General features: G+C 34.2%; 1 protein-coding gene across 9 annotated transcripts in view; it reads left to right on the forward strand.

Moving 5' to 3' along the window:
• Dscam4 (Down syndrome cell adhesion molecule 4) overlaps positions 1-24,327 on the forward strand; it is a 751,808-nt gene that overhangs the window by 655,244 nt on the left and 72,237 nt on the right. For all 9 annotated transcript variants that reach the window (XM_081742222.1, XM_081742212.1, XM_081742216.1 and 6 more), the window contains exons 15-23: positions 237-524; positions 4,154-4,273; positions 4,836-5,009; positions 6,844-6,991; positions 13,139-13,287; positions 18,026-18,157; positions 20,435-20,602; positions 22,055-22,363; positions 24,135-24,281. In XM_081742222.1, the coding sequence (XP_081598348.1) occupies positions 237-524; positions 4,154-4,273; positions 4,836-5,009; positions 6,844-6,991; positions 13,139-13,287; positions 18,026-18,157; positions 20,435-20,602; positions 22,055-22,363; positions 24,135-24,281 (1,635 nt within the window). The remainder of the gene's footprint in view (positions 1-236; positions 525-4,153; positions 4,274-4,835; positions 5,010-6,843; positions 6,992-13,138; positions 13,288-18,025; positions 18,158-20,434; positions 20,603-22,054; positions 22,364-24,134; positions 24,282-24,327) is intronic.

Consider the following 24,327-nt stretch of genomic DNA (forward strand, 5'->3'; position numbering starts at 1 on the left):
TCTTGCCTTCGTCCTAATGTTAACACAAAATTGACTGGCAATTTTACTTGATTTTCGGAAAGCATTTCTGTTCATATCATGTTCTGTCTTATTCTATATTGGCGTATCTTCAATTAATTCCGTTAAAATATACAATAATTCAATGGATTATTAATTAATATTTTTTCTTACAGTCGTTAATTTGTATTATAATTGTTAATATTATTTGAAACTGAAAATGGTCTATATTTTTTTAGTGCCTCCAAAGATAATGCCTATTCAATCTTTAAGTGATTTACTTCGAGAAGGCATGAGAGCAGCATTCACGTGTCAAATTTTAGAAGGTGACCAACCCATCACGTTTTCTTGGAGGAAGAACACTCAACCTATATATCAGCATGATGGAATCATAATCCGTCGTCAAGATGAATATTCCAGTTCACTGATTATTGAACGCATAAACTCAAGTCATAGTGGAAACTATACATGCATCGCAGAAAATGTCGCAGGACGAGAAACCTTCACAACGCAGCTTACTGTTAATGGTATAGAGTTTTGTTTATATTTCTTATGTACTGTGTGTCAGGGGCGGATCCAGGGGGGGGGGCGATCGGGGCGATCTCCCCCCAGAAGAGGAAACTTTCTTATTTTATATATATAAATAAAACCCATCCCAAAGTTTGGAGCCCTTAAAAGTAGCAGTATGACAACCCACCGTCCCCCCCCCAGAAGTCGGTCCTGGATCCGCCCCTGCTGTGTGTCCCAGTGAAACGATTACTAATGTCAAATAAAAATCTTCTTGTGATTCATACATCGTTGGAAATGGTTGTATAACTGCTCTAAGTATTTCTTAAAAATCCCCCACCAGAAATTTTGTTGCAATCTATTGAAAACCCTTATCAAATTATAATGTGTTTCTGTCATGGTAAAATTTAAATCTGAAAATAACCATAACTCAAATGTAGCTAAATCAGAAGCGCAAACCTCAAGCAACACAATTCTTCTTTCGGTAAGAAAAAATCGCACACATTCTTGAAAACCTGCACAGTATCTTGAAACAACTATTTAACAACCTTGCTCACGATATTGAGGACATCATTGCGCAAAGTTATGGTCCACATGTGCTTCAAACCACTAAAAGAATGTTTTGCATTTACCGCATCATTAAGCAGTTTAAAATCAAATTTACCTAGGTAATGTAGGGTGTTGTTCTAAGATAGTGTTTCTATCGTAAGTGCAACAATGCAGCCTCATTTCACGCCATTACTCATGCTGGTTTGATGATATAATTAGTTATATTCCTACTTGGACATTCTTTGTATATTGTTAAAGAACAGAAAGGATGGTTGGAGAACGGAGCGAATGTCGGTATGGCTTCTTACTCTTAGAACCTTTACTTAATAATTCAAGTATCTGGGAGTGGAAACCACGACGGTGTCTGAAAGCTAAGATATTAACACCAATTATGCATTTGCAGGTTATTAAATGAAACACACTTTTATGACAATATAAAAATGTGAACGTAGCTTTTGATGATGAGGTAGGGCGATAATATATAATGCAAGAATAATTGATAGGTTTAGGTACTGAGAAAGAGTAAGCCCATTGTGCTTTCTAAACTAACTCCAAGGGAAGGAGATGAACCGGCTTATTGCTTACACTAAGCACAGCCTTAGGGTTCTTATCTCTACAGGAAGAAAGCCTTAGTTTTTATTGTTATCGATGTTATCAGAGCTTTCCTGGCTGCTGTCCATTGCACGTTCTCTTTGGGTCCATTCTCCTGTAGACACCCGTGCAAGCCATGGCGTGATGTTCTTTCGAATTTTCCAACAAATAGCAGAATATCGATGCAGTCTACGTCAACCATGTTAACGTATTTCCTAGTTGTGCAGATCACTGTGTGTCTAAATTGACTGCAGTGATGTATCTTTTACTAAGTTAATAGAATATGATGGAAAAGCCCGTGCATGGAAAACAATTGACTCAAGAACCTCCTAAGAATCAATTTTTGACGTCAGAAAGATCACAATTTATAATGGTTTCAGGAAGAAAAGATGTGAAGTTAGGTGTCTAGCATTAGTATTTTCCGTTTGGTCTTGTGTCTGGGAACTAGATTATTCTCACAGTTTTATTGTGAGCTGTTTTAAATGAGGAATGCTACAGAAAGCATCGACAAATGCTTCAGACTACAAAGATATATTGATATCTATATCGGAAAGCAATGTACTTCTCTGTCTTCAGGGTTAAACATCCTAGTAGACTCGTGGCTATGTACATAAAGTCCGGCTCAAACCTCTTGACGTCTGTCGAAAGCCAATGGTGTGCAGGTGTGCAGGTGCGACGTTGTCAGATTTCGCTTCCTTTCGTGTACAGGCATAACATGAAGCATTAACGCGAGAAATTAAGATAGTGAAAAAACAAATTCGTTCTTACAAATTTATTAATGCTATTGTGACATACATCATAAGGACGTACTTTTGAAATTGCTTTCTCCTAATCCAGGCACAAAGTTACTAGACAACGTCGCCCAACTTGTATTGGATATTGTGAAAAGGAGGACACGCCTTAAACGTCAGGAGGTTTGAACCGGACTGTAGGTGATCCATACAAGATGGAAAACATGAGACGACCTTGCCAAGAATCAAACCATAGATCTCCAAAGACAGTTTCAGAGGGATAAATCTCATCATAAAACAATATGTTATTTCATGTCAAGTTCCATGTTATATTATCTTTAGAAATAAGATTTCTTATGAAGTATGAATTTATATTTAAGATCTTATAAAACACTGTGAACTGTATTAAAACTTTTCCTCTCCGCTAGAAAATTACAAGAAGGGGTTTATTTAAATAGTATGCGTAAACCATGATAAAAGGTATAGTCACAATTATACATAACTATCTGTGATTTCAAGTATTAAAATCCTTGATCAATTAAAATATCAATTTAACTGCTTTCACAATTTCCTGGCTAAAAAATAAACTAAATTACTTTGAACTTCCTCTAGGTTTGTCAAGAAAAATGCACAAACTCTATCAATTTCCTTTGTTTAAAAAATCACATTCAAAAAAGTGTCATTAATTTTAAATAAAAATTTCTGAATTTGGAAAGAAAATTTACAATTTTGTGAACTGAAGAAACATGAATCCCAGTATATTTGTCTGCTATATAATAATCATTAAGAATAAAAGGGTAAGGAAAGTAAACAATTGAATATCAAAATAGAAATATAAAAGAATCTGTATTTTTACTAGGAAAACAGAAAGTCTGTAAACTTTATAAACAAAAATATCATTTTGAAAGAAAATTGTGTGAAATCAAAATTATTGCAAATATAATTTTAATTTTCTTCTATAAAATAAAAAATTGTTTCATTTTGAAGTTCGGTCAACGAAGTAATTTTAGGTTTAATTTATATTGTTTTTTCTTGAGATGTTTAGATAAACCTGAAAAAAGATAATTAAAAATTAATGTCGTGAAAATTTATAATCACCATTTGATATTCACGTAATTTTCCTTGATTTTTAAGTCCTTGTATATGCAGGGTGTTCACTAAAAAAATGAAATTCCAAAATGAAATTTCGTGACTTTTTCCTGACCTTTTCTTTACCAAACCGTAAAATTTCGTAGCACTCTAAAGAGGGAATTTGGATGCGAATTAGGCCGAATTTTCAGGCATGTGACAGAAGCGTGGTTTTGCTAGCGATTTGGTAGCGTCTAAAGTCGACCAAGGACATTTTTGGTGCTGAATTTTGATGTTTTATAGAATAAACTTTTCCAGTTTGTACTTCTATTTAAACAGATAAAAAAAATCGTGGCCCAAAGACTAAATTTCGTGACCTTTTCTTGACTTTCATGACCGTTTTCTGATTTCTTGACTTTTTCGTGACATTCGTGACTTTCGTGACCGACAGACACTCTGACATAAGTTTGTAGAAGTACGATTATGAGGTTACTAGTAGGCCTCAGATGGTAACTGTTCCCTTGGTAAGGGTTTTCCATTACAGTCTCTTATAGATTGTTATGACGAGTATGTAATAAATTTCTACATGTTGTAACAAGAATGCAACAAGTGAATTCCTAACCAAGTAGTTTCTAATTCAATTTGTTTGTATTAAGGAACTTGACTTCTTTTAAAAACTTACATGCATTATTGTATTGTTTTTTTTAAAGTTCCTCCACAATGGACTGTTGAGCCTACAGATACAAACGTGGCATCAGGTCAAGATGTAACATTACACTGCCAGGCAGATGGCTACCCGAAACCCACAATTTCTTGGAGGAAAGCAATTGGTAAGTTTTATATATAGATGATAAACTGTACTTTAGTAAATCATATATACAGGGTATTTTCAGAACAACATCGACAACGTTGGGAGGAGATTTCTGACACCAAGATAAGACAAAAAGTATAGATTAACCTGACTGCAGAAATCCGTCATTTCGGAGTTATAGGCTGCCGAAAACATGAGAAAATGAACTTTAAAGGTCCATAGCTCCAAAACTAAGAGACCTATCGTAGTCAGGTGAAGACTTCACTGAGGAACTAGTATGTTCACTATCCAAAAATATACCGGTATGTTTCAGAATCCTACAGTTTCCACACAACAATTTTTAAGAAGGGAGTTTGGCTACGGGTATATAATTTGAAGTTCTCACTATCTTAATGTGTTATTCGTATACTAAAGACTCTATTTCGTATGGCATGTATTCCGATTATTACTGTATATATTATAAGCTGAAAAAAAAATTAATATTTTTAATGAAATCTTATATCTAGAGTATATGTATAGTATTGTTATATCTAGATAAAAATAGTATTTATTAACATCTCCTTAACTCTTTGTCACAACAGGAACACCACCTAAAGAATACAAAGATTTTGTGTATGAACCAAATGTAAAATTCTACCAGAATGGCTCACTACAGTTCCAACAAATTACAAAAGAAAGCGAAGGCCACTATTTGTGTGAAGCAAAAAACGAGATTGGAATTGGCGTCAGCAAAGTTATTTTTCTCAAAGTTAATGGTAAGTCTTCAATCCTTATGTTTAAGATCACTGATTCCACACTTTCTATTGCTAAGGGTTGTTTCCAATAAATATAGTTTCCATATGACAGTGTTTTTATCATTTCTTGAGGTACTTGGATTACAACTATAATTTCTTTTTTTATATATTTATTTTCAAAGACAAGCTGAAAAAATTAAAACTTTTATTGAATCTCATGAATTGGTATTCCTTTCTCTCTTTCTCTTTTGATACAAGGTTACATTGAAAAGATATTAGATGTCAGAATCCCCATTCCCCTGAAATCCTCAAGTTTACATTAGATGGATTTCGAATTTTTCAAGTACATCTAGTAGTTCTCATTTATTTATTGTGTACAGTTCCAGACAGTATTTTTTTTTCTGGCGGTACGCAACGGTATGGCTTACCGACACCTTTTTAATGGGAAGGGAATACTTCCTCTTTTGCCTTAAAAAGGAATTGATGAGAAACTTTGAAACTACCAAATACTGGTATGAATGAGTACCCCAAGTAAAATATGGGAAGTAGAGAGTGACAGTCTAATCTGTCATGCACTATTTTATAAAGAAACAAAAAAAAAATCTTTCAAATATATGAAGAAATAAAGTAAAACATATCCCTCGCGAAATGTTTCTGGATAAGACGTTGCAGGAAACGTATTTGAAATGTCGTTTTCTCAGATTTATTGACACATATCAAAAATTGCGTACATGTATAATATTCTATTGGCAAATAAGTTTCAAATTAAATAAGTTCAAGTTGAGTTGAGTTGAATTTGAGTTTAAGGTCCCGTTCAGCAGCGAGGCTATATGAGGCGTGGACCTACTGATTAACGTGGAATCCAAACCACATGAGCTACCGCCGGGAATCGAACCCCGGTCTCCCACGCCAAAGGCGCGTACGCTAACCGCTTAGCCACGAATGAGCTCGAAATAAATAAATTCAAGTGATAAGTTTCAAATAAATCAACGATATCCTCTAGTCACGCTGGTTCCTGATTCTCGTGAGAACACCAAAGTTGAACAATCCTGGGTCTAGCAAATGTATGGTCACTAGGGAAAATCAGATGGTATTAGCAGTCTGGCGTTCACTCAGCGTCCTGAGAACGATTAGGGGAACTAATTGAATGCATGAAATAGAAAATCCCATCAACAAAAGGCAGTAATAATGACGATGGGACATGTCACATGTAGATCACATATCCCCGAACTTTAAAAAATCGCTGACTGATAAGCCAACTAACTACCGACTAATATCTTCAGACTGCTAGTAAAATAAGACGTAATTTGCAATTATATTACATAAAAATACACGCACTAACTGACCGCTGAATTTATATTTTAAAATAATTTCATAAACAAATCTGTTACACTTAAAAATCCTAACATACACAGACTATAAGAGTACAATGTAAACGTACTTCTTCTTAATGGTGTCTCTGCCGATTTTCCATAACATTTACAGCCAGTTTCTACTATTTTCTATCGTCAACATCGACTCCGCTTCTTTATTTGAATTCAAGTCATCCAATCCAACACTATGACCATTTAATATCGTTACCGTAACCTTACTTTACGAACAACTCCCGAGTCTGTTATATGTCGACTCATTACAATTAAACTTAGTATGATTTGAGCTTGGACCCAAACTAAATTGAGCTAATCTGAACTAATACAACACAAAAATACATATTCTAAACATCTCCCCTAGTTCTTATATTGTTACATTACTGAGATGTCCTAGATTAGCTAACTGGATATATTAAGTGCACACTAATTTTGCAAACATTTAATATAATGATTAAATAGCTTCCTATCTAATGATTTTCTTGCAGCACCTGCCTATTTTCCTCAGAGATCGAAACAACTGGAAGTGCAGAAAGGAGAGCCAGCTCATTTACAGTGCACTGCTTTAGGAGACCTTCCCATGGATATCACATGGAAAAGTGGGGGACAAAGAATAGGAGAGGATATTGATAGAAGGTAAGAGTTCTTTATTGTGTTGTATATCAGGAAAGAAATCATCGTTCATTGTCCACTGCCTTTGAATGTTTTCGTGATACTCTCTAGCAGCAGTATTTATTTGTATAATTCTTGCTACTGAGGAAAGTCAAACATTGCCTGTTCTTAAATTGATATAGTACAAAAGGTACGAAAGTTATCTAGCTAATGCACTTGAAATGTAGCTTGTTCTTCCTAGAGCACTGGTTCTCAACTTGGGAGGGGGGAGGGCAGGTGAAGAACAAGCAAGGAGGTGTAAGTTACTGACAGGAATAAATTGCATTTGCAACTTACAAATATTAAAAATGTTGTGCCAAAGAGGCCAAAATGTTGAGAGGATGTTGTCTCAAAAATTAAATCTTTGAGTTTAACGTCGCACCGTTACGCCCTTTAGGCTAAGGAGATGGATTAAGGCGATCCTGGAAAAATTGGTGTAATGAGAATGTGGAAGGAAACGGGAGTACACCGAGAAAATCCACGGACACGATGTTGTCCACCACAAAACTTACTTGGCCGAAATTGGACCAGGGATCCCACGCACCAGAGATAAGCACTCTACCACTGAACCATCATACCTCCTGGTTATTGTCTCAATGTTGTCAGATATTGTTAAATTAAGTACCGTACGAACACAAAGTTACTATTGAGCAAGTACTATGGTTCCATTAAGAATTAAGCTAGTAAAAAATAATGCTGCACTACAGTGGTAGACTTTTCTGTAAATAAATATAAATTAGTGAGAATAATAATAATAATAATAATAATAATAATAATAATAATAATAATAATTATTATTATTATTATTATTATTATTATTATTATTATTATTATTATTATTATTATTATTATTATTATTATTATTATTATTATTATTATTATTACTGAAGATTTGAGAATTCAGTGCTGCATCAGAAATCGCAAAAGGGGTTAGACCAACGAACGCCAGGGAAGGGAGTGAAGTATGAGAGTTGATGAAGGGGACGCAAAGTAAACAAGCTTGGGAACCACTGTCCTAAAATGTGGGATACATTTTATACAATATGTTTCAAAACAACTCTGACAAAGTTTGAAAGGCGATTCGTGACACAAAGATAAGAACAACAATTCATATGGACCTATGGAGCAGAAGCGGATCCAGGACCGACTTCGAGGGGTGGGGGTTGTCATACTGCTACTTAAAGCTACTTTTAAGAGCTTCAAACTCTGGAATGGGTTTTATTTATATCTATAAAATAAGAAAGTTTCCTTCTCTGAAGGGGGGCGATGGCCCCGATCGCCCCGCTTCTGGATCCGCCACTGCTATGCATAAAGTGCTTAGTTTCACAGCTAGGGCTGCCCAAAAGTGAGGGAAAACTATACTTCAACAAGAGTTATTTCAAACACCAAAAACCGTGATGCTGCGGTGTATATCGTGCATATTTCGACAATGTACCAAAGGATTCCTTATAGGGCATAATTCTCAAACAAGCTCTCAACAGAATTCTCAGATATGTTCTGACTTAAATGTGGGTCTAACGTAGGTAAAATATAAGTCTTGACTGTAGAGAATACGGAATGTGTCAGTAGAGAATCTGAAGTGTTAGGAAACGCCAACTCGACCGTTCCTCGTATTCGGAATAACGCATGCTGGGATGTATTGTTCTCGGTATAATTCACGTTTCTTTTTCGTTTTCTTTTTCTTTTTCTTTTTTTTTTAATACATGTGTAAGTATCAAATAATACATCGCCCACGCGTTATTCCGAACACGAAACACCCTGGAGTTGGCGTTTCCTAACACTTTAAACCTTCTGCTGACGCATTCCGTATTCATTCGTGTCAAGGCTTACGTTTCGCCTCTTTGGACCCACTTTTAAGTGAAAATATATCTGAGAATTCAGTTGGGAACATGTCTGGGTAAGACGCTCTGTACAGACTCCCTTGCACCCACATTGCACATTGCTGAAATATGCATTTTTAGATGCTATATGTGTGACTTCCTTTATGCTGATAGGGACCGCAACTCCACAACTTCTTGTGTTCAAAATCACGCGTGTTGCAAAATCACACACGTAGCCTTTCAACGCTTTTGGATAGCCGTAGCTGTAAAACTAAACACTTTTTTTTTTCATAGGCCCAAATGAACTTTCTTTTACTATCTTAGTGTCAGAAATTACCTCTCAAACGCTGTCGGTGTTGTTTCGAAACACCTTGTATAAGAGATTTAGTTTTCAAAACAGAAGGAAATGGTTGTAAGTATTGTAGTTTCCATGTAACTCTGTAAATATATATAAATAAATAAATAAATGTTCGTGACTTTAAACATAAATGAATATTTTTCTGTTATTTGACTATAACTATAACCAGGGTTTAACTTAAGATCTTTAATGCGCCTAAAGTATATATTTATTAATACCACAATTTTCAATGGGAATTCCCATCTTCGTCAGGTTTTATATATATATATATAAGCAAATACTAGACGTGTTCAAAAGTGTAAGTTAATAATTATAATCATGTGCCAGTCTTTGGCAGTTTCTGTAGAGCCGAGGTAATTTCTGTAGAACAGCGGTCAGAGCATCTATTTACGCTTTAATTAATTCCCGTCACATCAGCAATATGGACAAGCCGGCTTTGCATCCCTTCATCTGCAAAATTTACCACAGGCTTCCGGGCCTCCAGTGATTTTGTCACTTTATAGGCACTTTTCACTTTAAATTCTGATATGAGGTACGAATATTACAGGAAAAATAAAAAGAAATTTGTCATTCCATAATCATATATCTAGTATATGGCCTACACTGACTTGGGTCGAAAAACTTAATTTTTTTTTTTTTTTTTTTTTTCAAATCGTAATGCCATGGAAATTTGCCAATTGGGAAACTAAAAAAGGAGTAAACAAGAGAAATAAAATCGTTTTATACCTTCCGGTCATGTCTGTGCTTAAAGTTTGCCGAAATTTGAAAAAAAAGAAATACATTTCTACGCTAATTGTTTTATCGTACTAATGGTCTAAAATAATTTGTTTTTAAACATTTAAATTTGTATTTAATAAAGAATAAAACATGTAAGTTGTTAGTATTTTTTTTTTCCTTGAACTGTGATCTACCTTTTCTTTGTAAAATATTTTCCAAAATTTCATTAACTTTGAACGGAATGTGCGATCGAGAGATATTGATAGATGTAAATAATTTTTAAATATTACTTTCTGTGGTTCTAATACATAAGAATTTTTACATTCGGGAAGAGGCTAATTTAAAAATGTTAGACATTATTGTAAAAATGTGCATTTTTTTTCCTAATTTCGGCAAACTTTATGACGCATGCACGACCGGAACATATAAACCGATTTTATTTTTATTTATTTATTTATTTATTTTATTTTATTTTTTCTTTGTTACCCCTTTTTATTCTCCCCAATTCTCAACTTTTCCGCGGTATAACGAATTGAAAAACAGAATATTTTTCGGCCTACCCTACTGTACCTAGATACATACAAAATTATTTAACTTAATTTTACATATTTTACGTAGCAAAAATAGTTCAAGCTGTTCAAGAAAGGGAAAATAATTGTTATTGTCAACACTGCTGAAATTATTTCTTCGATTTGAATTTCTCAATCGATTCTGTAAAAATCATTTGTTTACCTACATAATCATTAGCAGTGTAATTACAAACTGATACAAAAAAAAAAGTAATGATGGAAAGTTAACTAGCTTCACTTGTATTTTTATGATGCAAGTAAACTCAAGTATTCAACTATTTCGATTGTTTCTAAAGCAAATAATATTTCATTCGGCCATTTACTGTCAGCACCAGGACGTAGACGTACTCTTTAACGTAGAATCTGGTCTTACTAGGAATCGAACCCTGATATCGTATGAGGAAGACGTGTTTGCTAACCATATATAACAAGAAAGTTCAAAATATGCATGAAATTCCACAAGTCTAGCAGAGACCGAATTTATTGAACACTTCTGAGTCTTTTGACTATTCTTTACATATTAGCATTTTATAATTATTTATTTTAAGTGCAAGTCACTTACATATTTCACTGTGACTTCGCATGCTTGATTCACAGTAACATTTCAGAGATAATATTTCACAGTAATACTTAAAATGTAGTTCAAGGATATTCATCCGTTCCCTAAATGCTTACAAAAAAATAAAGCTAACACATATAATACGGTATTAAATTTTAAAATATTTGGTCTAGGAATTAATTCGTGCGGGTGGACAAGAGATGGCGCAACGAACGGAGCGTCCCACAGTTCCGTGTATCCACACATGTGTTGCAAACCCCTGTCATCGCGTATCGTTCGTAGTATAGGGCAGTGGATTAAAGCGTCAATAACACCAGTTTGTAGTTAAGTGAACATGGCGCAATTTGTGCCTGATAAAGTGTTTTTGCGGGGTGTCCTGCTGCATTACTTTAACATGCAGAAAAGTGCGACTGAAAGTCATCGTATTTTGGTGGAAGTGTATGGTGACCATGCTCTAGCTGAGCGAACGTGTCAGAAGTGGTTTGCACGGTTTAGAAGTGGTGATTTCGGCTTGGCAGACCAAGAGCGAGCTGGACAGCCAAAAAAAATTCAAGACGAAGAATTGACAGCATTGCTCGAGCAGGATTCGTGTCAAACGCAGGAACAACTTGCAGCAGCATTAGGCGTTGATCAAACAACAGTCTCCAAACGCTTGAAAGCCATGGGAATGGTTCAAAAGATGTCACATTGGGTTCCACATGAATTGAAAGACAGAGACGTTGAAAGACGAAAAACCATTTGCGAATTGCTGCTTCAGCGACAGAGCAGAAAGGGGTTTCTGCATCGAATTATTACGGGTGATGAGAAGTGGATCCATTACGAGAACCCTAAACGAAAAAAGGCCTGGGTGAAACCAGGTGAACCAGGTCCATCACAACCAAAACGAGATCTTCACTGTGCAAAGGTTATGCTGTGCATATGGTGGGATATGAAAGGTGTGGTGTACTATGAGCTGCTGCAACCGGGTGAAACTATGAATGGAGAACGTTATCGAAGACAATTAATGCGTTTGAAGCAAGCTCTGGCCAGAACACGACCAGAATGGGAGAACAGACATGATAAACTTATTGTTCAACATGATAACGCTCGCCCACATGTCGCAAAACCGGTCAAAACCTATTTAGAAAATGTCGGATGGGAAGTTTTACCCCACCCGCCGTATTCACCAGACGTTGCTCCTTCGGATTACTACTTATTCGATTGCATGAACAACGATTTGATTGGACAGCGGTTTACTTCTTCAGAAGATATCGAAACATGGGTCTCTGACTGGATCGCTTCCAAGGATGAGGACTTCTGTCGCCACAGAATCCGTACATTGCCTGACAGATGGGCGAAAGTGGTGGCTAGCGATGGACAATATTTTTCTTAAGGTATTTATGTATTTTGTGTTTGTACTACGGCTTCAATGTGTGCGTACCAACCACACGAATTAATTCCTAGACCAAATACATGAAGAAAGTATTTTTATCTCTTCCTCCTAAATAATTTATATATAAGCGTCAAAAAGAATGGTTCCAAAATGTGCTCAATGATGAAGGATGTTCGGAGTTCTCTCACCCTTAAAGCAATATGAGTCACTCTCTTCCCACGGAAACAGTAGGTTTTTTCTCCGACGTTTGTCATGCGTGGAGCGCGTAAAACCAGCACAAAGCTCAATCTTCCCACCCACTTCCTCTCCACTCCCGCTGGCTGCAAGGAGATAGGTAAAAAAAATGTTCTTTCAGTCATGTTAAATGTGTGATTACATTGTACTAAGGAGAGGCGTTTAAAGGACTGTTCTGTGAAGTAGGTTAGCGCAAGGAAGATCCAAGTCAGAACGAGTGAACATAGAGTAACATGAATCATTGTGACTTGCCAAATCTCCCATGGACATCAATCAGGGTTGCAGATTTCACATTAAAGTAACTATTCCTTTCATTTACTTGTTCCTCGTTTCTATACAGGAATAAATGTGTATAATTATTTGTTTATTAATTATTATTTCCCTATTAATTTGAAAGGTTCGTGACTTCGTGACTCTGTTGCAGAGCCGCACCTGATTAATTCTTTTTTACTACGACTCAAATATTCTTAACTAATATTAGATACTTTTTTTTAATTCCTTAGGTATGCAATTCGTGAACAATTTCTGGAAGACAGAATGGTTTCAGAACTGGGAATTACCCATACATATCGTCACGATACTGGTGTATTTACGTGCCAAGCTTCTAACTCATATGGCCAAAGTGAAATGACAATTCAGCTTATCGTTCAAGGTAAGTCATTATATCAGTATCTACCAAACAAGTCAACAGAATTTTTAATATACTTCTATAAGAAAAGCAGCTATAATTAGCTACGATAGACCACAATAATTACACACTGATTTTGCTTAATGAGGTCCTCATTTAATAAACAAACTGAGTCTTAAGTTTCGTTTAATAGCAGTTTCTCCAATATCTAGCAAACTCTCTCAGAAGCATTGGGAGTAATACTATTGAAGCATGCTGTCGAAAACGCTGTATGGTATATGTTATAATGGTTACAAAAACCAAACAAATAGCTCTCATTCCACAGTTATAAATAATTATCGTAATTGAAACATGCTGTCGAATATTATATAACACTTTTTTCATAATTTACAGAGACCAAACAAATATACTTCATTCTATGAATTAATACCAATTATAATTAAAGCATGTTCTACAATAACGCTCTATGACAGTTAATGATTACAAAAATCAAATAAGCAACTCTCATTCATAGAGTGAATATATTTCCATAATGGAAACATGCTCTTGAACAATACTCTATTCACGCTGCAGTTCATATAGATTCTAAAATTAATAGAAATACAGCTTTTACGTAATAAGTTAGAGTTTGTGCAGTGTACATCCTTTAACGAATGAAAGGCTAAGAAAATCGCTTATTCTTCAAGCTGAAAAATGTGAGTATTCATTTAGTTTTCGTATAATAATAACAAATATAACAATGTGTTACCGCGAATATTTTATATCTCCTCCTAGCCTTACAATCTTTCCTCTACGGTCTTTATATTGAATTGAGACAGTGATTTTTTTAGATTCGTATTGTGCATTCATTTACCAAATTTCATATTATAATGTCCAATAATTCAAGAAAACATGTCATAATACACTTTCAATGTTTTGACCATTATAGGGATTGAATTTTCAAAATGTTGATGTTGTAAGTGCCTGCATCAATCGATGACATGTCGTAATACAAAGATGAATAAACTGAATGCAAATTACAAAATAGATTTTGCATGATTCTACATTTAATTGCATCTCCTTTATTATCCACAATGAATTCCGTATTCATATTCTTTGTACAAAGAAGTTTTCAAACATTCAGTGTCATACATTATATCCAATGGCTACAAAGAAAACTATTTAAACATTGAAATTATTTTAATTTTCCATTCTCATGCCTCTTCAAGGTTGAATTTCCAAACAATTCGACATCGTGAGAACAATTGTATGTATAGAAGACAGATACAATAGGATAGGTATTATTAAATACTATATAGCCGAACCTATACAGAATTGTACTCAGAAAAAGCAACAGAAGAATTTGTCTTCTTTATAAACCTTTAGAACCTGGTCCGTATTATAATGATGAACTATCATTATATTGTAATAAAATAACCATGACTATGGGCTTTATGATACAGTTTACAATCTGGTTTATAACACTCATCCTTCTTTTGTGTTTTCCAAATTTAATTCATGCAATTAAGTAACACAATCGTACTCTGTATAATAGCATGCACTCACATATTAAATTTCTTGCCTCTTTATAGAAGGATTCTAATTAAATAATGACAATGGTAAAACTCGATACCAAATACAAATCTATACCAATTTGTAATACTTTCAATAAAGTGAATACTTTCAGATATCTAGGATCAATACGTATTACCAGACCAAAGTCATATTCAGGAAGAAATTAAATGTCGACTAAAAGCAAGAAATTCGTGTTATTATTCAGTTCAAAACTTTTGTCGTCGCAAATTCTGTCGAGGAATCTGAAGCTTAATATATATATATATATATATATATATATATATATATATATATATATATAAAACAATATGATTGCGAAACATGGTCGCTTACTTTAAGGAAAGAACGTAGACTGAAAGTATTTGAGAACAAGATGCTCAGACGAATATTCGGAGCCAAGAGGAACGGGAATGGGGAATGGCGGAAATTTCATAACGAGGAACTACATAATTTATACTGTTTACCAATATTGTTAGGGTCATCAAGTCTAGGAGGCTCAGGTGGGCAGGTCGTGTAACGAGAATGGAAGAAGGTAGGAACGCTTTCGAAGTTTTAACTGGAAACCCAGTAGGAAAACGATCATTAGGAAGACCTAGGGGCACATGGGAGAACAACACTAAGATAGATCTTGCAAAAGTAGAAATACGAAGTAGAAACTGGATCCAGTTAGCTAAGGATAGAAGTCAATGGAGAGCTTTTGTAAACGCAGTATTGAACCTCCGGGTTCCATAGGCCATAGAGTTAGTTAGTTAATGGTAAAACTCGCCTTTCTCTTTCATCTTCCTTCGATTTGAATTTCCATAAACATACCTGTGTATAATGGTTATACGCCAACTGATAATTTAACATCATACCAAAAATGATGATGCCCACCCAAAACTAGTTTTCCATGTTCATGAAGTTTTCAAAATGTGGATCTAAAAGTTCTGTTATTATATTATGTACATACAATAATCTAAATCCACTCATTCTAGCTTTGGAATCCCTTGTATAAAATAAAAGACAAATTCTGACCAAAGCGTATACTCTTTAATAAATAATTTCGTTACAGTTTCGGCAGAGTAGCTATACCTTCATTAGGCACATTATAAAAGACAATCCCTGTAGTTTTAAAGATTGTATTTTATAATGTGTCTAATGAAGGTATAGCTACTCTGCCGAAACTGTAACGAAATTATTTATTAAAGAGTATACGTACGCTTTGGTCAGAATTTGTCTTTTATTTTATAAAATAATCGTTGAGTATATTATATGATATTATGTAGTAGAACCTATATGAAGCGTATTCAGAAAAAAAAATCGGTGGATTTGTCTATTTAAAAAACGGTCATCAGAATGAGTTAAGTACAACTTAAAATGACATTCTATCTCCAGTAAACTTGGAAATTTCAAATGGGAATCCTGATCGCCCATATCCTTTATATTCGGCTTTAATGTTATTACAGGAACTGAATAGATGAACCGAGTTGACGAGGGAAACGGCATAGAGCTAAAAGAAATGTAGATTTTTTTGTGTCCGTTTTAGGAAAATACCTGTCTAGGAAGGCAATTCCCATGTAACCTTATCCATCCCCAACTATGACTATACTATTGTGTCTTACTATTATGTCTATGAATATGACAGTTATGTTCAAAAGATATTAGACGAAATATCTTCTATCAACTTTTAAATAAACTTACCAATCAGAATACAGTGTTCTCTGTCTTGAGCTAACTACATTATACAACTTCTGTAATATTGCTCAAGAGACACATTTTAACTAGAAAGAGTGGTTATCTTATTCAAGGTCTTCTGTGTTTGAATAAACTTTGCTGAAGTTTCGATGACATTTTACTACCATCTTTTTAGGTACCCATAGCTAGAAATGGATTAGGATTTAATAAGTTAGAGGCTTACATCAAACACTCAAAGAAGAGATAGGATACATATCCATTAGTTAAGCCTCAGGCCGGCCCACCGTGCTTATGTACGTACGGATAAAACCGTCTTAATGACGGCACAACGTACGTGTACGGCCTGTGCAATGCGTACGAAAGAACTGTACTCATGCGCAGTCTGTTGAATTTTAACTAAAAGTGTCTTTACTAACCGATTCTAACAGAGGCTGTTGTCGAAAACAGTTCTGCTAGGACAATTAAAATACCAGCCTCGGGGGCTTCAGAAAGACCAGTTATCTTATCTTAAGCATCCAATAAACATGTTTCCACAAGTCATTTGTACACAGAAACCTATAAGCTATTTAATAATAGTTTCATAGTTATTTGACCAGTGTTTTTAAATTTGTAAATGCACCGTTCGAAATATCGTTAAGTGATTCATTGCATATAATGGCTCAGATGAAGTACATATCGACATTGTATAACTTCTATCATAGGAGTTGGGAAGTGAGAATAACATACAAACAACATATCTTTTTTGGGGGGATGGGGGGGAGGCAAATTAACTAAGTATTACCTAGATGAAAGGATCATTCACCATGTAGATAAACTTCTATTTAGCAATGTAGTAATCACAATTAGCACCGAAGAAGATAGTTCATATTCGAAACCGGATGAGGAGCATGCATATTGACTGCTTAAAGTAAGATGACTGATCTTTCTAACAAGTCTAGGGCTTATTGTGGTAACTAAAAGTTATATTCTCTAAGACGAATGCCTATAATATATGTTGATTGAAGTTCTTCTTTTACTCTTTTTACTCACGACCTCTTAACTGTAAAACTACTGATTTAAATACTTGGGTAAAAATTTTGTACCTCTGTTTCTCAAGTTTTTCATAAAAACTATTTTTCTTTTCACCACAAAACTATTCATTTAATATGTCTGTACTATTTCCCTCCATTTCTTGTAATACGTCAAACTTTTCCTTCCATTCCTTCTTCTATGAAAATTGTATGTTGTCAAGTCTTAGTATATTTTGCACCGAAATATCTCTCACTAAAACACGGCATACAAGAAATAACATAATTGAAACTCTATAAGTCAGTATACCCTTGATTTTTACACAAAAGTATATTGAAATTGATCCAACTATTTGAAATTTACTAGTAAGATGATCTTTGAATTCGTACTAGAACAGATTTTATATATTTCTACAATCCTGAAATATTATTGTGCATACACAAATTTTAATGAAAATTTCTCAGATTTTGTTGAAATAGTTTTACTTTAATAGGAAATAAAGATTAATACAGTTTTATTTTTCTAGAGGTCCCTGAAGTGCCAAAGAACATCCGTGTTACTGATCAGCAGAGCCAATCTGTCCAATTATCATGGACGCAGCCATACGCGGGGAACAGTCCGATTATTAACTATATTATTCAGTACAAATTAGTGTCAGGTAAGTAACATATATATAACAAATGATAACATTAAAAGCAAAAAAGTTGCTTAATTTTGTTCATATTAATATATTATTGACTGAACCTGCGCTCTCCATACAGCGCATCATTCACATATAAAGCATGAACCTCCTTGTCATTCCTTACATCTGTACATGTCGCTTTACAGACACAAGTGAGGGACGTCTAGATAAAAATTGGCAAGGAGTATCATGAAAGGAAGATTTTTTCAATATCTCGCACCGTTTGCAAGATTTGAGTCTACTTCGAGTTGGAGTTTCTAATTCATGTATAATCAGTATTTTCTTTCTTCTTGGATGCAGTATGTAATAAGCAAATACATTATACACATAGTTAATTATAATATCAGTGATATATGGTGTTCATTCGGCAAAACACTCCAAACAATAAAGATTCATCTTAGACCTGAGAAATGGTTATCCTTTGTTTTTCATTATCATTTGTCCATGAAGCAAACGCCGGAGAGATATACTAACCCCGTATACCTATGTGTGATGTTGGAATGTATAACTTGTAGGATGTTTTACTTCTTAAAACTTCAATATTTTCAGTATACTCCTAAAAAAATAAAATAAAGAATAACAGCCACTTTTTAAAAAATATTCAAAACTGAACAATCTACACAAAATTTGCAATCGATCAGTGAAAATGGCATCTTTCTAGAGCTTGTGGTTTCCAAGATACTGTCAAAAGAACTGACCATAAACATATAAACTTTTCTTGGCCACAAACATATAAACCTGGCATTTTAATATATAGAATTTTTTTCTTACTATGAGGCTAACTATAAAAGAACATAAATAACTCAGATTTATTTGATTTCGAAGTTGTCAATATTCTCAGAGGGCCATGCGACCAACCATAAAGATACATCTCTAATTCAGACTCACTTTCCGGGAGAATTCATTGCCATAGGAAGATACAATTGAGAAAGATATTTTTAAAAAACATCAAAGTACATTATAGAGGTCGAGCCCGTTTTTATTTCCTAGCTACGTTAGGAAGCAAGTATAGCTCTTGTTATGGAATGTTATTAATTTAATGAAAGACAGAGTTTTTCTGCAAGCTTAACACTACACGTAAACTCATCCCAATTGACGCAATGACTATGCATTATTTATCAGGTCAACCGTAGATTAAAGAGGTCTGAGTGAAAGTAAATTGTGGGCCTAATGGTGTATGTGAGAATTCTACATCTAACATGAAAAATTATATTGCTGCAACTTTGACTTCTTTATATGGCGCGGGACCATGTTTGCTTTTAGAACTCAGGTATAATGAAATCTGTGTTCCTTTGGGATAAGCCTTAGATAAGTTGGAACTATATCAATTGAGCTTCATAAATGGTTCGCTACATTCAATTTTTTAATTATAAACCTAAGCACCGTCATTGGATTTAAACAGTAAAAAAGAAAACAATAATAAGAAACCACCTAGTAAATACCTTATTTTTTAAATTTACTTTTACTGTTATTGTTTTAACACTCATCTCCACATTCTCTAAGGATATATATATATATATATATATATACAGTGAACAATCATCTACTGTGCTTATTACATAACAAAGCGTGTGAACTTACAAAAAAAATGAGGCTTACTTTACCTCGTGCATTTTCTTAACTATATTCCTCGCAAAAGAAGGTTCGTGTAATCCGAACGTTTGTTTCTTTTTAAGTTTGAATTTTAAAACATATTTTCACAGTTAATAGTTTTAGAGTAACTAGAATTCAGTATTTTATGTCAACTAAATCGCATTCTATTTAACTAAAAGAAAAGTATAGTGAAATTGGCCTATCCATTTAGGAACTGGAAAATACAGTAAGCTAACTACATGTTGGGATAGAAGAATTAATGTGAAAACTACTACTCTATCAGACCTATTTTATAAAAGATACTGGTTCTGTAATACTATTGTAGTGTGTTTTAAAAACATACTCAGGGGAATTCTTTAGTTATATTTGATATGTCACATGTCTTTCTTTCTGTTTTATAAATATAATCTTGTTTCAATATGGTGGACTTCAAAATTACTTATATGAACCAGAAGTACCGTCAAATATAGTGTTCCTATCCCGATGTACAGTGATGGGCTTGGGACAGCCAACATCCTCCATTTCTGTGAGAAGGTTATAATTTTACTTATAGAGAAGTTTGGTTTAATTCTTTGGTAGATCCACGGTTTGGTTTAATTCCTCGGTTTGTCTTCGGACTTTTGACTCACTTTGTAACTATCTGTTTGCCTTGTATTGCAGAAGTTTGGCCATCGAAACCATCAAAAGCAATGGTTCCAGGAAGCAGAACTACAGCTGTGATCTACAATTTACATCCTGCGAGCTCCTACCATTTCCAAATTATCGCGGAAAATAAAATAGGCAAGAGTGACCCTAGCGAAGTAATTCAAGTAACAACTGAAGAAGAAGGTAAGCGAAAGTAACAGATGCACCAAAGTAGGAGGAACGAAAGTATCCAGATAAAAAAAAAAATACGTTTAATGTTATGATTCTTCGTTCTTATTATTATTATTATTATTATTATTATTATTATTATTATTACTATTATTATTATTATTATTATTTCAATTTAACTGAATAGCTTAAAGACAACGAAGAATAGAAACAATTTTAGAATGTGAGCAAGATATTTATAGTATCTACAAAATGCCATTATGTGAACCAATGTTTTCAAAGTCTTTCGTATTATGTATAAATTTAAGCGCCAAACAATAATGACATCATAAACTGCGCTCCCAAATTTCTGTTCCATAAGAAAATGTTAAACAATTATGTTATTAGTTTATTTTGTACTTACTACCTCGCTCAATGGTTATAAGTTTATTTAATAGCATTTTCAAGATACTAACAGGATCAACGGTTATTGTGTTATTTAATAGCATTTTGTATATGCTACCAATCTCAACGGTTATTAGTTTATTTAATAGTATATTATAGTTATTACATGGCTCAATGGTCATAAATTTATTTAATAGAATTTTGTAGTTACTACCTAATAAACGATTACTATTTTATTTAATAGCATTTGGTAGATACTATTTGGATCAACGGTTATTAGTTTATTTAATAATATTCTGTAAATACTACCTGGCTCAACGGTTATTAGTTTATTTAATAGCATTTTGTAGGTATTTATACTATCAGGCACAACGGTTATTAGCTTATTTAATAGCATTTTGTAGTTACTACCTGATCAACGATTATTATTTCATTTAATAGCATTTTGTAGATACTATCTGGATCAACGGTTATTAGTATATTCAATAGCATTTGGTAGATACTATCTGGCTCAACGGTTGTTAGTTTATTTAATAGCATTTTGTATATACTACCTGGCTCAACGATTATTAGCTTATTTAATAGCATTTGCAGATCGTCATTCGTTTCCGGTGGATTCCAAACAAGTATGCTACAAATTAAACTTACAATGCTATAAACATTATAACGAAAGCAAGAAGTGTAAGTTTTAACTAAACTTCCGAAACAAGACTCGTTTTAAAGAATAAATAGATCAAAGATGGAAAAGGACAGAATATGCATTACATGAAAATACTGATTGCATTGTGAACTACATACCGACCTCAGCTTTTTTTATTCAGCAACCATATTGTTTGCAACCTTGCACTTGTAATCTTGCAACATGCAACTTTTGAAATCTTGCACTTTCTTTGTTATCGGAAGTGACGAAATTACTTGATTCATCCATTGTGTCGCTGCATACATAAATTTAGGTTGTTGTGTTTTTGAGGGTAATTGTGGTTTTATGATCTTAAAGTGATATAATCTGCTCGTAAAATTTTGATAGTTTCGATAGTTAGAAAAAAATGTTTGCATGAAATTATAATATCTCATTTTTTTCAGTTCCTAGTGGACCACCCCAAAATATCCGAGTTGAACCTAAAAGCTCTACAGAATTAATTGTACTTTGGGAACCTCCTCAGCGTGACCATTGGAATGGAATAATTCTTGGCTATTACGTTGGCTACAAAGAAGAGGAATCGACACAAAATTTGAATTATAAAAAAGTGGAAGTTGGATCTCAATATGGGGGAGAAGTTTTGCTTCAGGATCTTAAGAGATTCACAGAATACAGCATTGTCGTACAGGCGTATAATAGTCAAGGAGCTGGAACTTATTCAGATCCTGTCTTAGGAAAAACTTTAGAAGATGGTAAGTGTGAGCCTTCTTTTTTTTTTTTTTTTTTTTTTTTTTTTTTTTTTTTTTTTTTTTTTTTTACTCTTTCGAGACGAGAGAAAATAAACATTCTAAAAGACATCCAAGCCTATGATTACGTATTGAATGACTTATTTGACAAACTAAACGCAAATGAGGTTTATAAACCACACAAGCCTCTTCGTACATTGTGTTTATATAGGTATATCACACCATATTGAATGGTACGATCGGTCGACTGTGTTTATATGCCACGCTCGTCTTTTAAGGGGTTGGGATGGCTATAAGTCATTCTTCAGAGACGCAAAACAATAAATGTCCTAAAAGCAATGGATATTAAATTATTTATTTGATAAATTAAACGCACATGAGGCTTATAAAGCACACAGTCATCTCCGTTCGTCTAAATCCGTACTGATAATCTCCAATAATTTCATCTGCGTATGGGGTCAGTCTTGCTAATAGAATATTTGAAAGGATTTTATAGGATGTTGACAGAAGAGAAATGCCTCGATAATTATTACAATCAGTTTTTTCGCCTTTCTTGTGAATTGGAACAATGATTGATTCTTCCCATTCTTGTGGCAATTCTTCCTTGTTCCAGATAAGGAGTATAAGTTTGTGTATTTTGTTCCACAATATTTCGCCTCCAGCTAAATACCCGTCTCTACAGGGTCCAGTCAGAGACATCCTCAAAGTCATCCAAGTCTATGCTTGGGTATGGAATGACTTTTTTGACAAATTAAACGCAAATGAAGCTCATAAACCACATTCGCCTCCCCGTTCAGATGTTCTGTTTATATACCATACCCATCCTTAACAGAACGATTAGCTGTGGGTTTATGTGTCACATCTGTTTCTAAAGAGTTGGGACGGCTATCAGTCTTTCTTCAGAGAAACAAAAGTGGACGTCCTAAAAGCCACCCAAGCCTATGATTGGGTATTGAATTACTTATTTAACAAATTAAATGCAAATGAGGCTCATAAACCTCACACACCTCGCCGTCCAGTTGTTATGTTTATAAACCACACATATCCTTAATGGAATGATCGAGGAATGGTGGAATGAAGAAAGTGGGAGGAAACAGGAGAACCCCGAGAAAACCCACGTACACGGTGTTTGTCCATCACAAAGTTCACTTGGTGGGGGCTGGGATCGAACCCGGGACCCCAAGCACCAGAGGTGAACGCTCTACCACTGAGCCACCGCGGCCCCTAAATACCGGAGAGATCCATCTACGGAAAAGGCCATTCGTAAGTGGTATGAACATTTCAAAAATTAGGGCTGTACCTGTAAACAAAAATCGACTGGTTTGATATTGGTCGCAATATACTACAAAAAGGTTTAACAGGAGATAAACTATCGGCTTGATGCCTTCTGTGTTACGCGAGGTGCTCACACTTGTAATATGTTTGAAGAAAACTTTAACAGTTTTCCCTTCTTAGCACATGTGTCACTATAACGGATGTTTATTGGATTTTACAGAATAAATTTATGAAATCGGATCCATCTTTTTGACTTGCCCTGTATTTCTGTTATTGAATATTTTTTTATATATAAGGTGAAGTTTCGTTAATATTAGCTAATATGTAAAGTGGCTTTAGTAATTACACCTGAATCTTTGTTAATAAATAACATAAAGTACTTCCATCAGTTTAGGCTACATAAAATTTGTTAATAAATAAATAAATAAATAAATAGAAAGATAGTTTTATCTTCAACCTGAATCTTCGTTAACAAGTAACTTTTATTTTCTTACTTTTACAGTTCCAAGTCTTCCACCTGAAAACATAGAGTGCATGGCAATCAACTCTCAAAGTCTACAAATATCTTGGGCTCCACCTATTTACGAAGGACAAAATGGTATCATTCAGGGATACAAAGTGTCGCATCAGCCTGCAGAAGAATGGTATGGTGGGTAATTAATCATCCATTAATTCTTTGTAAAATGACTTTTCCA

The sequence above is a fragment of the Thermobia domestica genome, chromosome 16 (assembly GCF_964235325.1).
Source record: "Thermobia domestica chromosome 16, izTheDome1.hap1.1, whole genome shotgun sequence".
NCBI lineage: Eukaryota > Metazoa > Arthropoda > Insecta > Zygentoma > Lepismatidae > Thermobia > Thermobia domestica.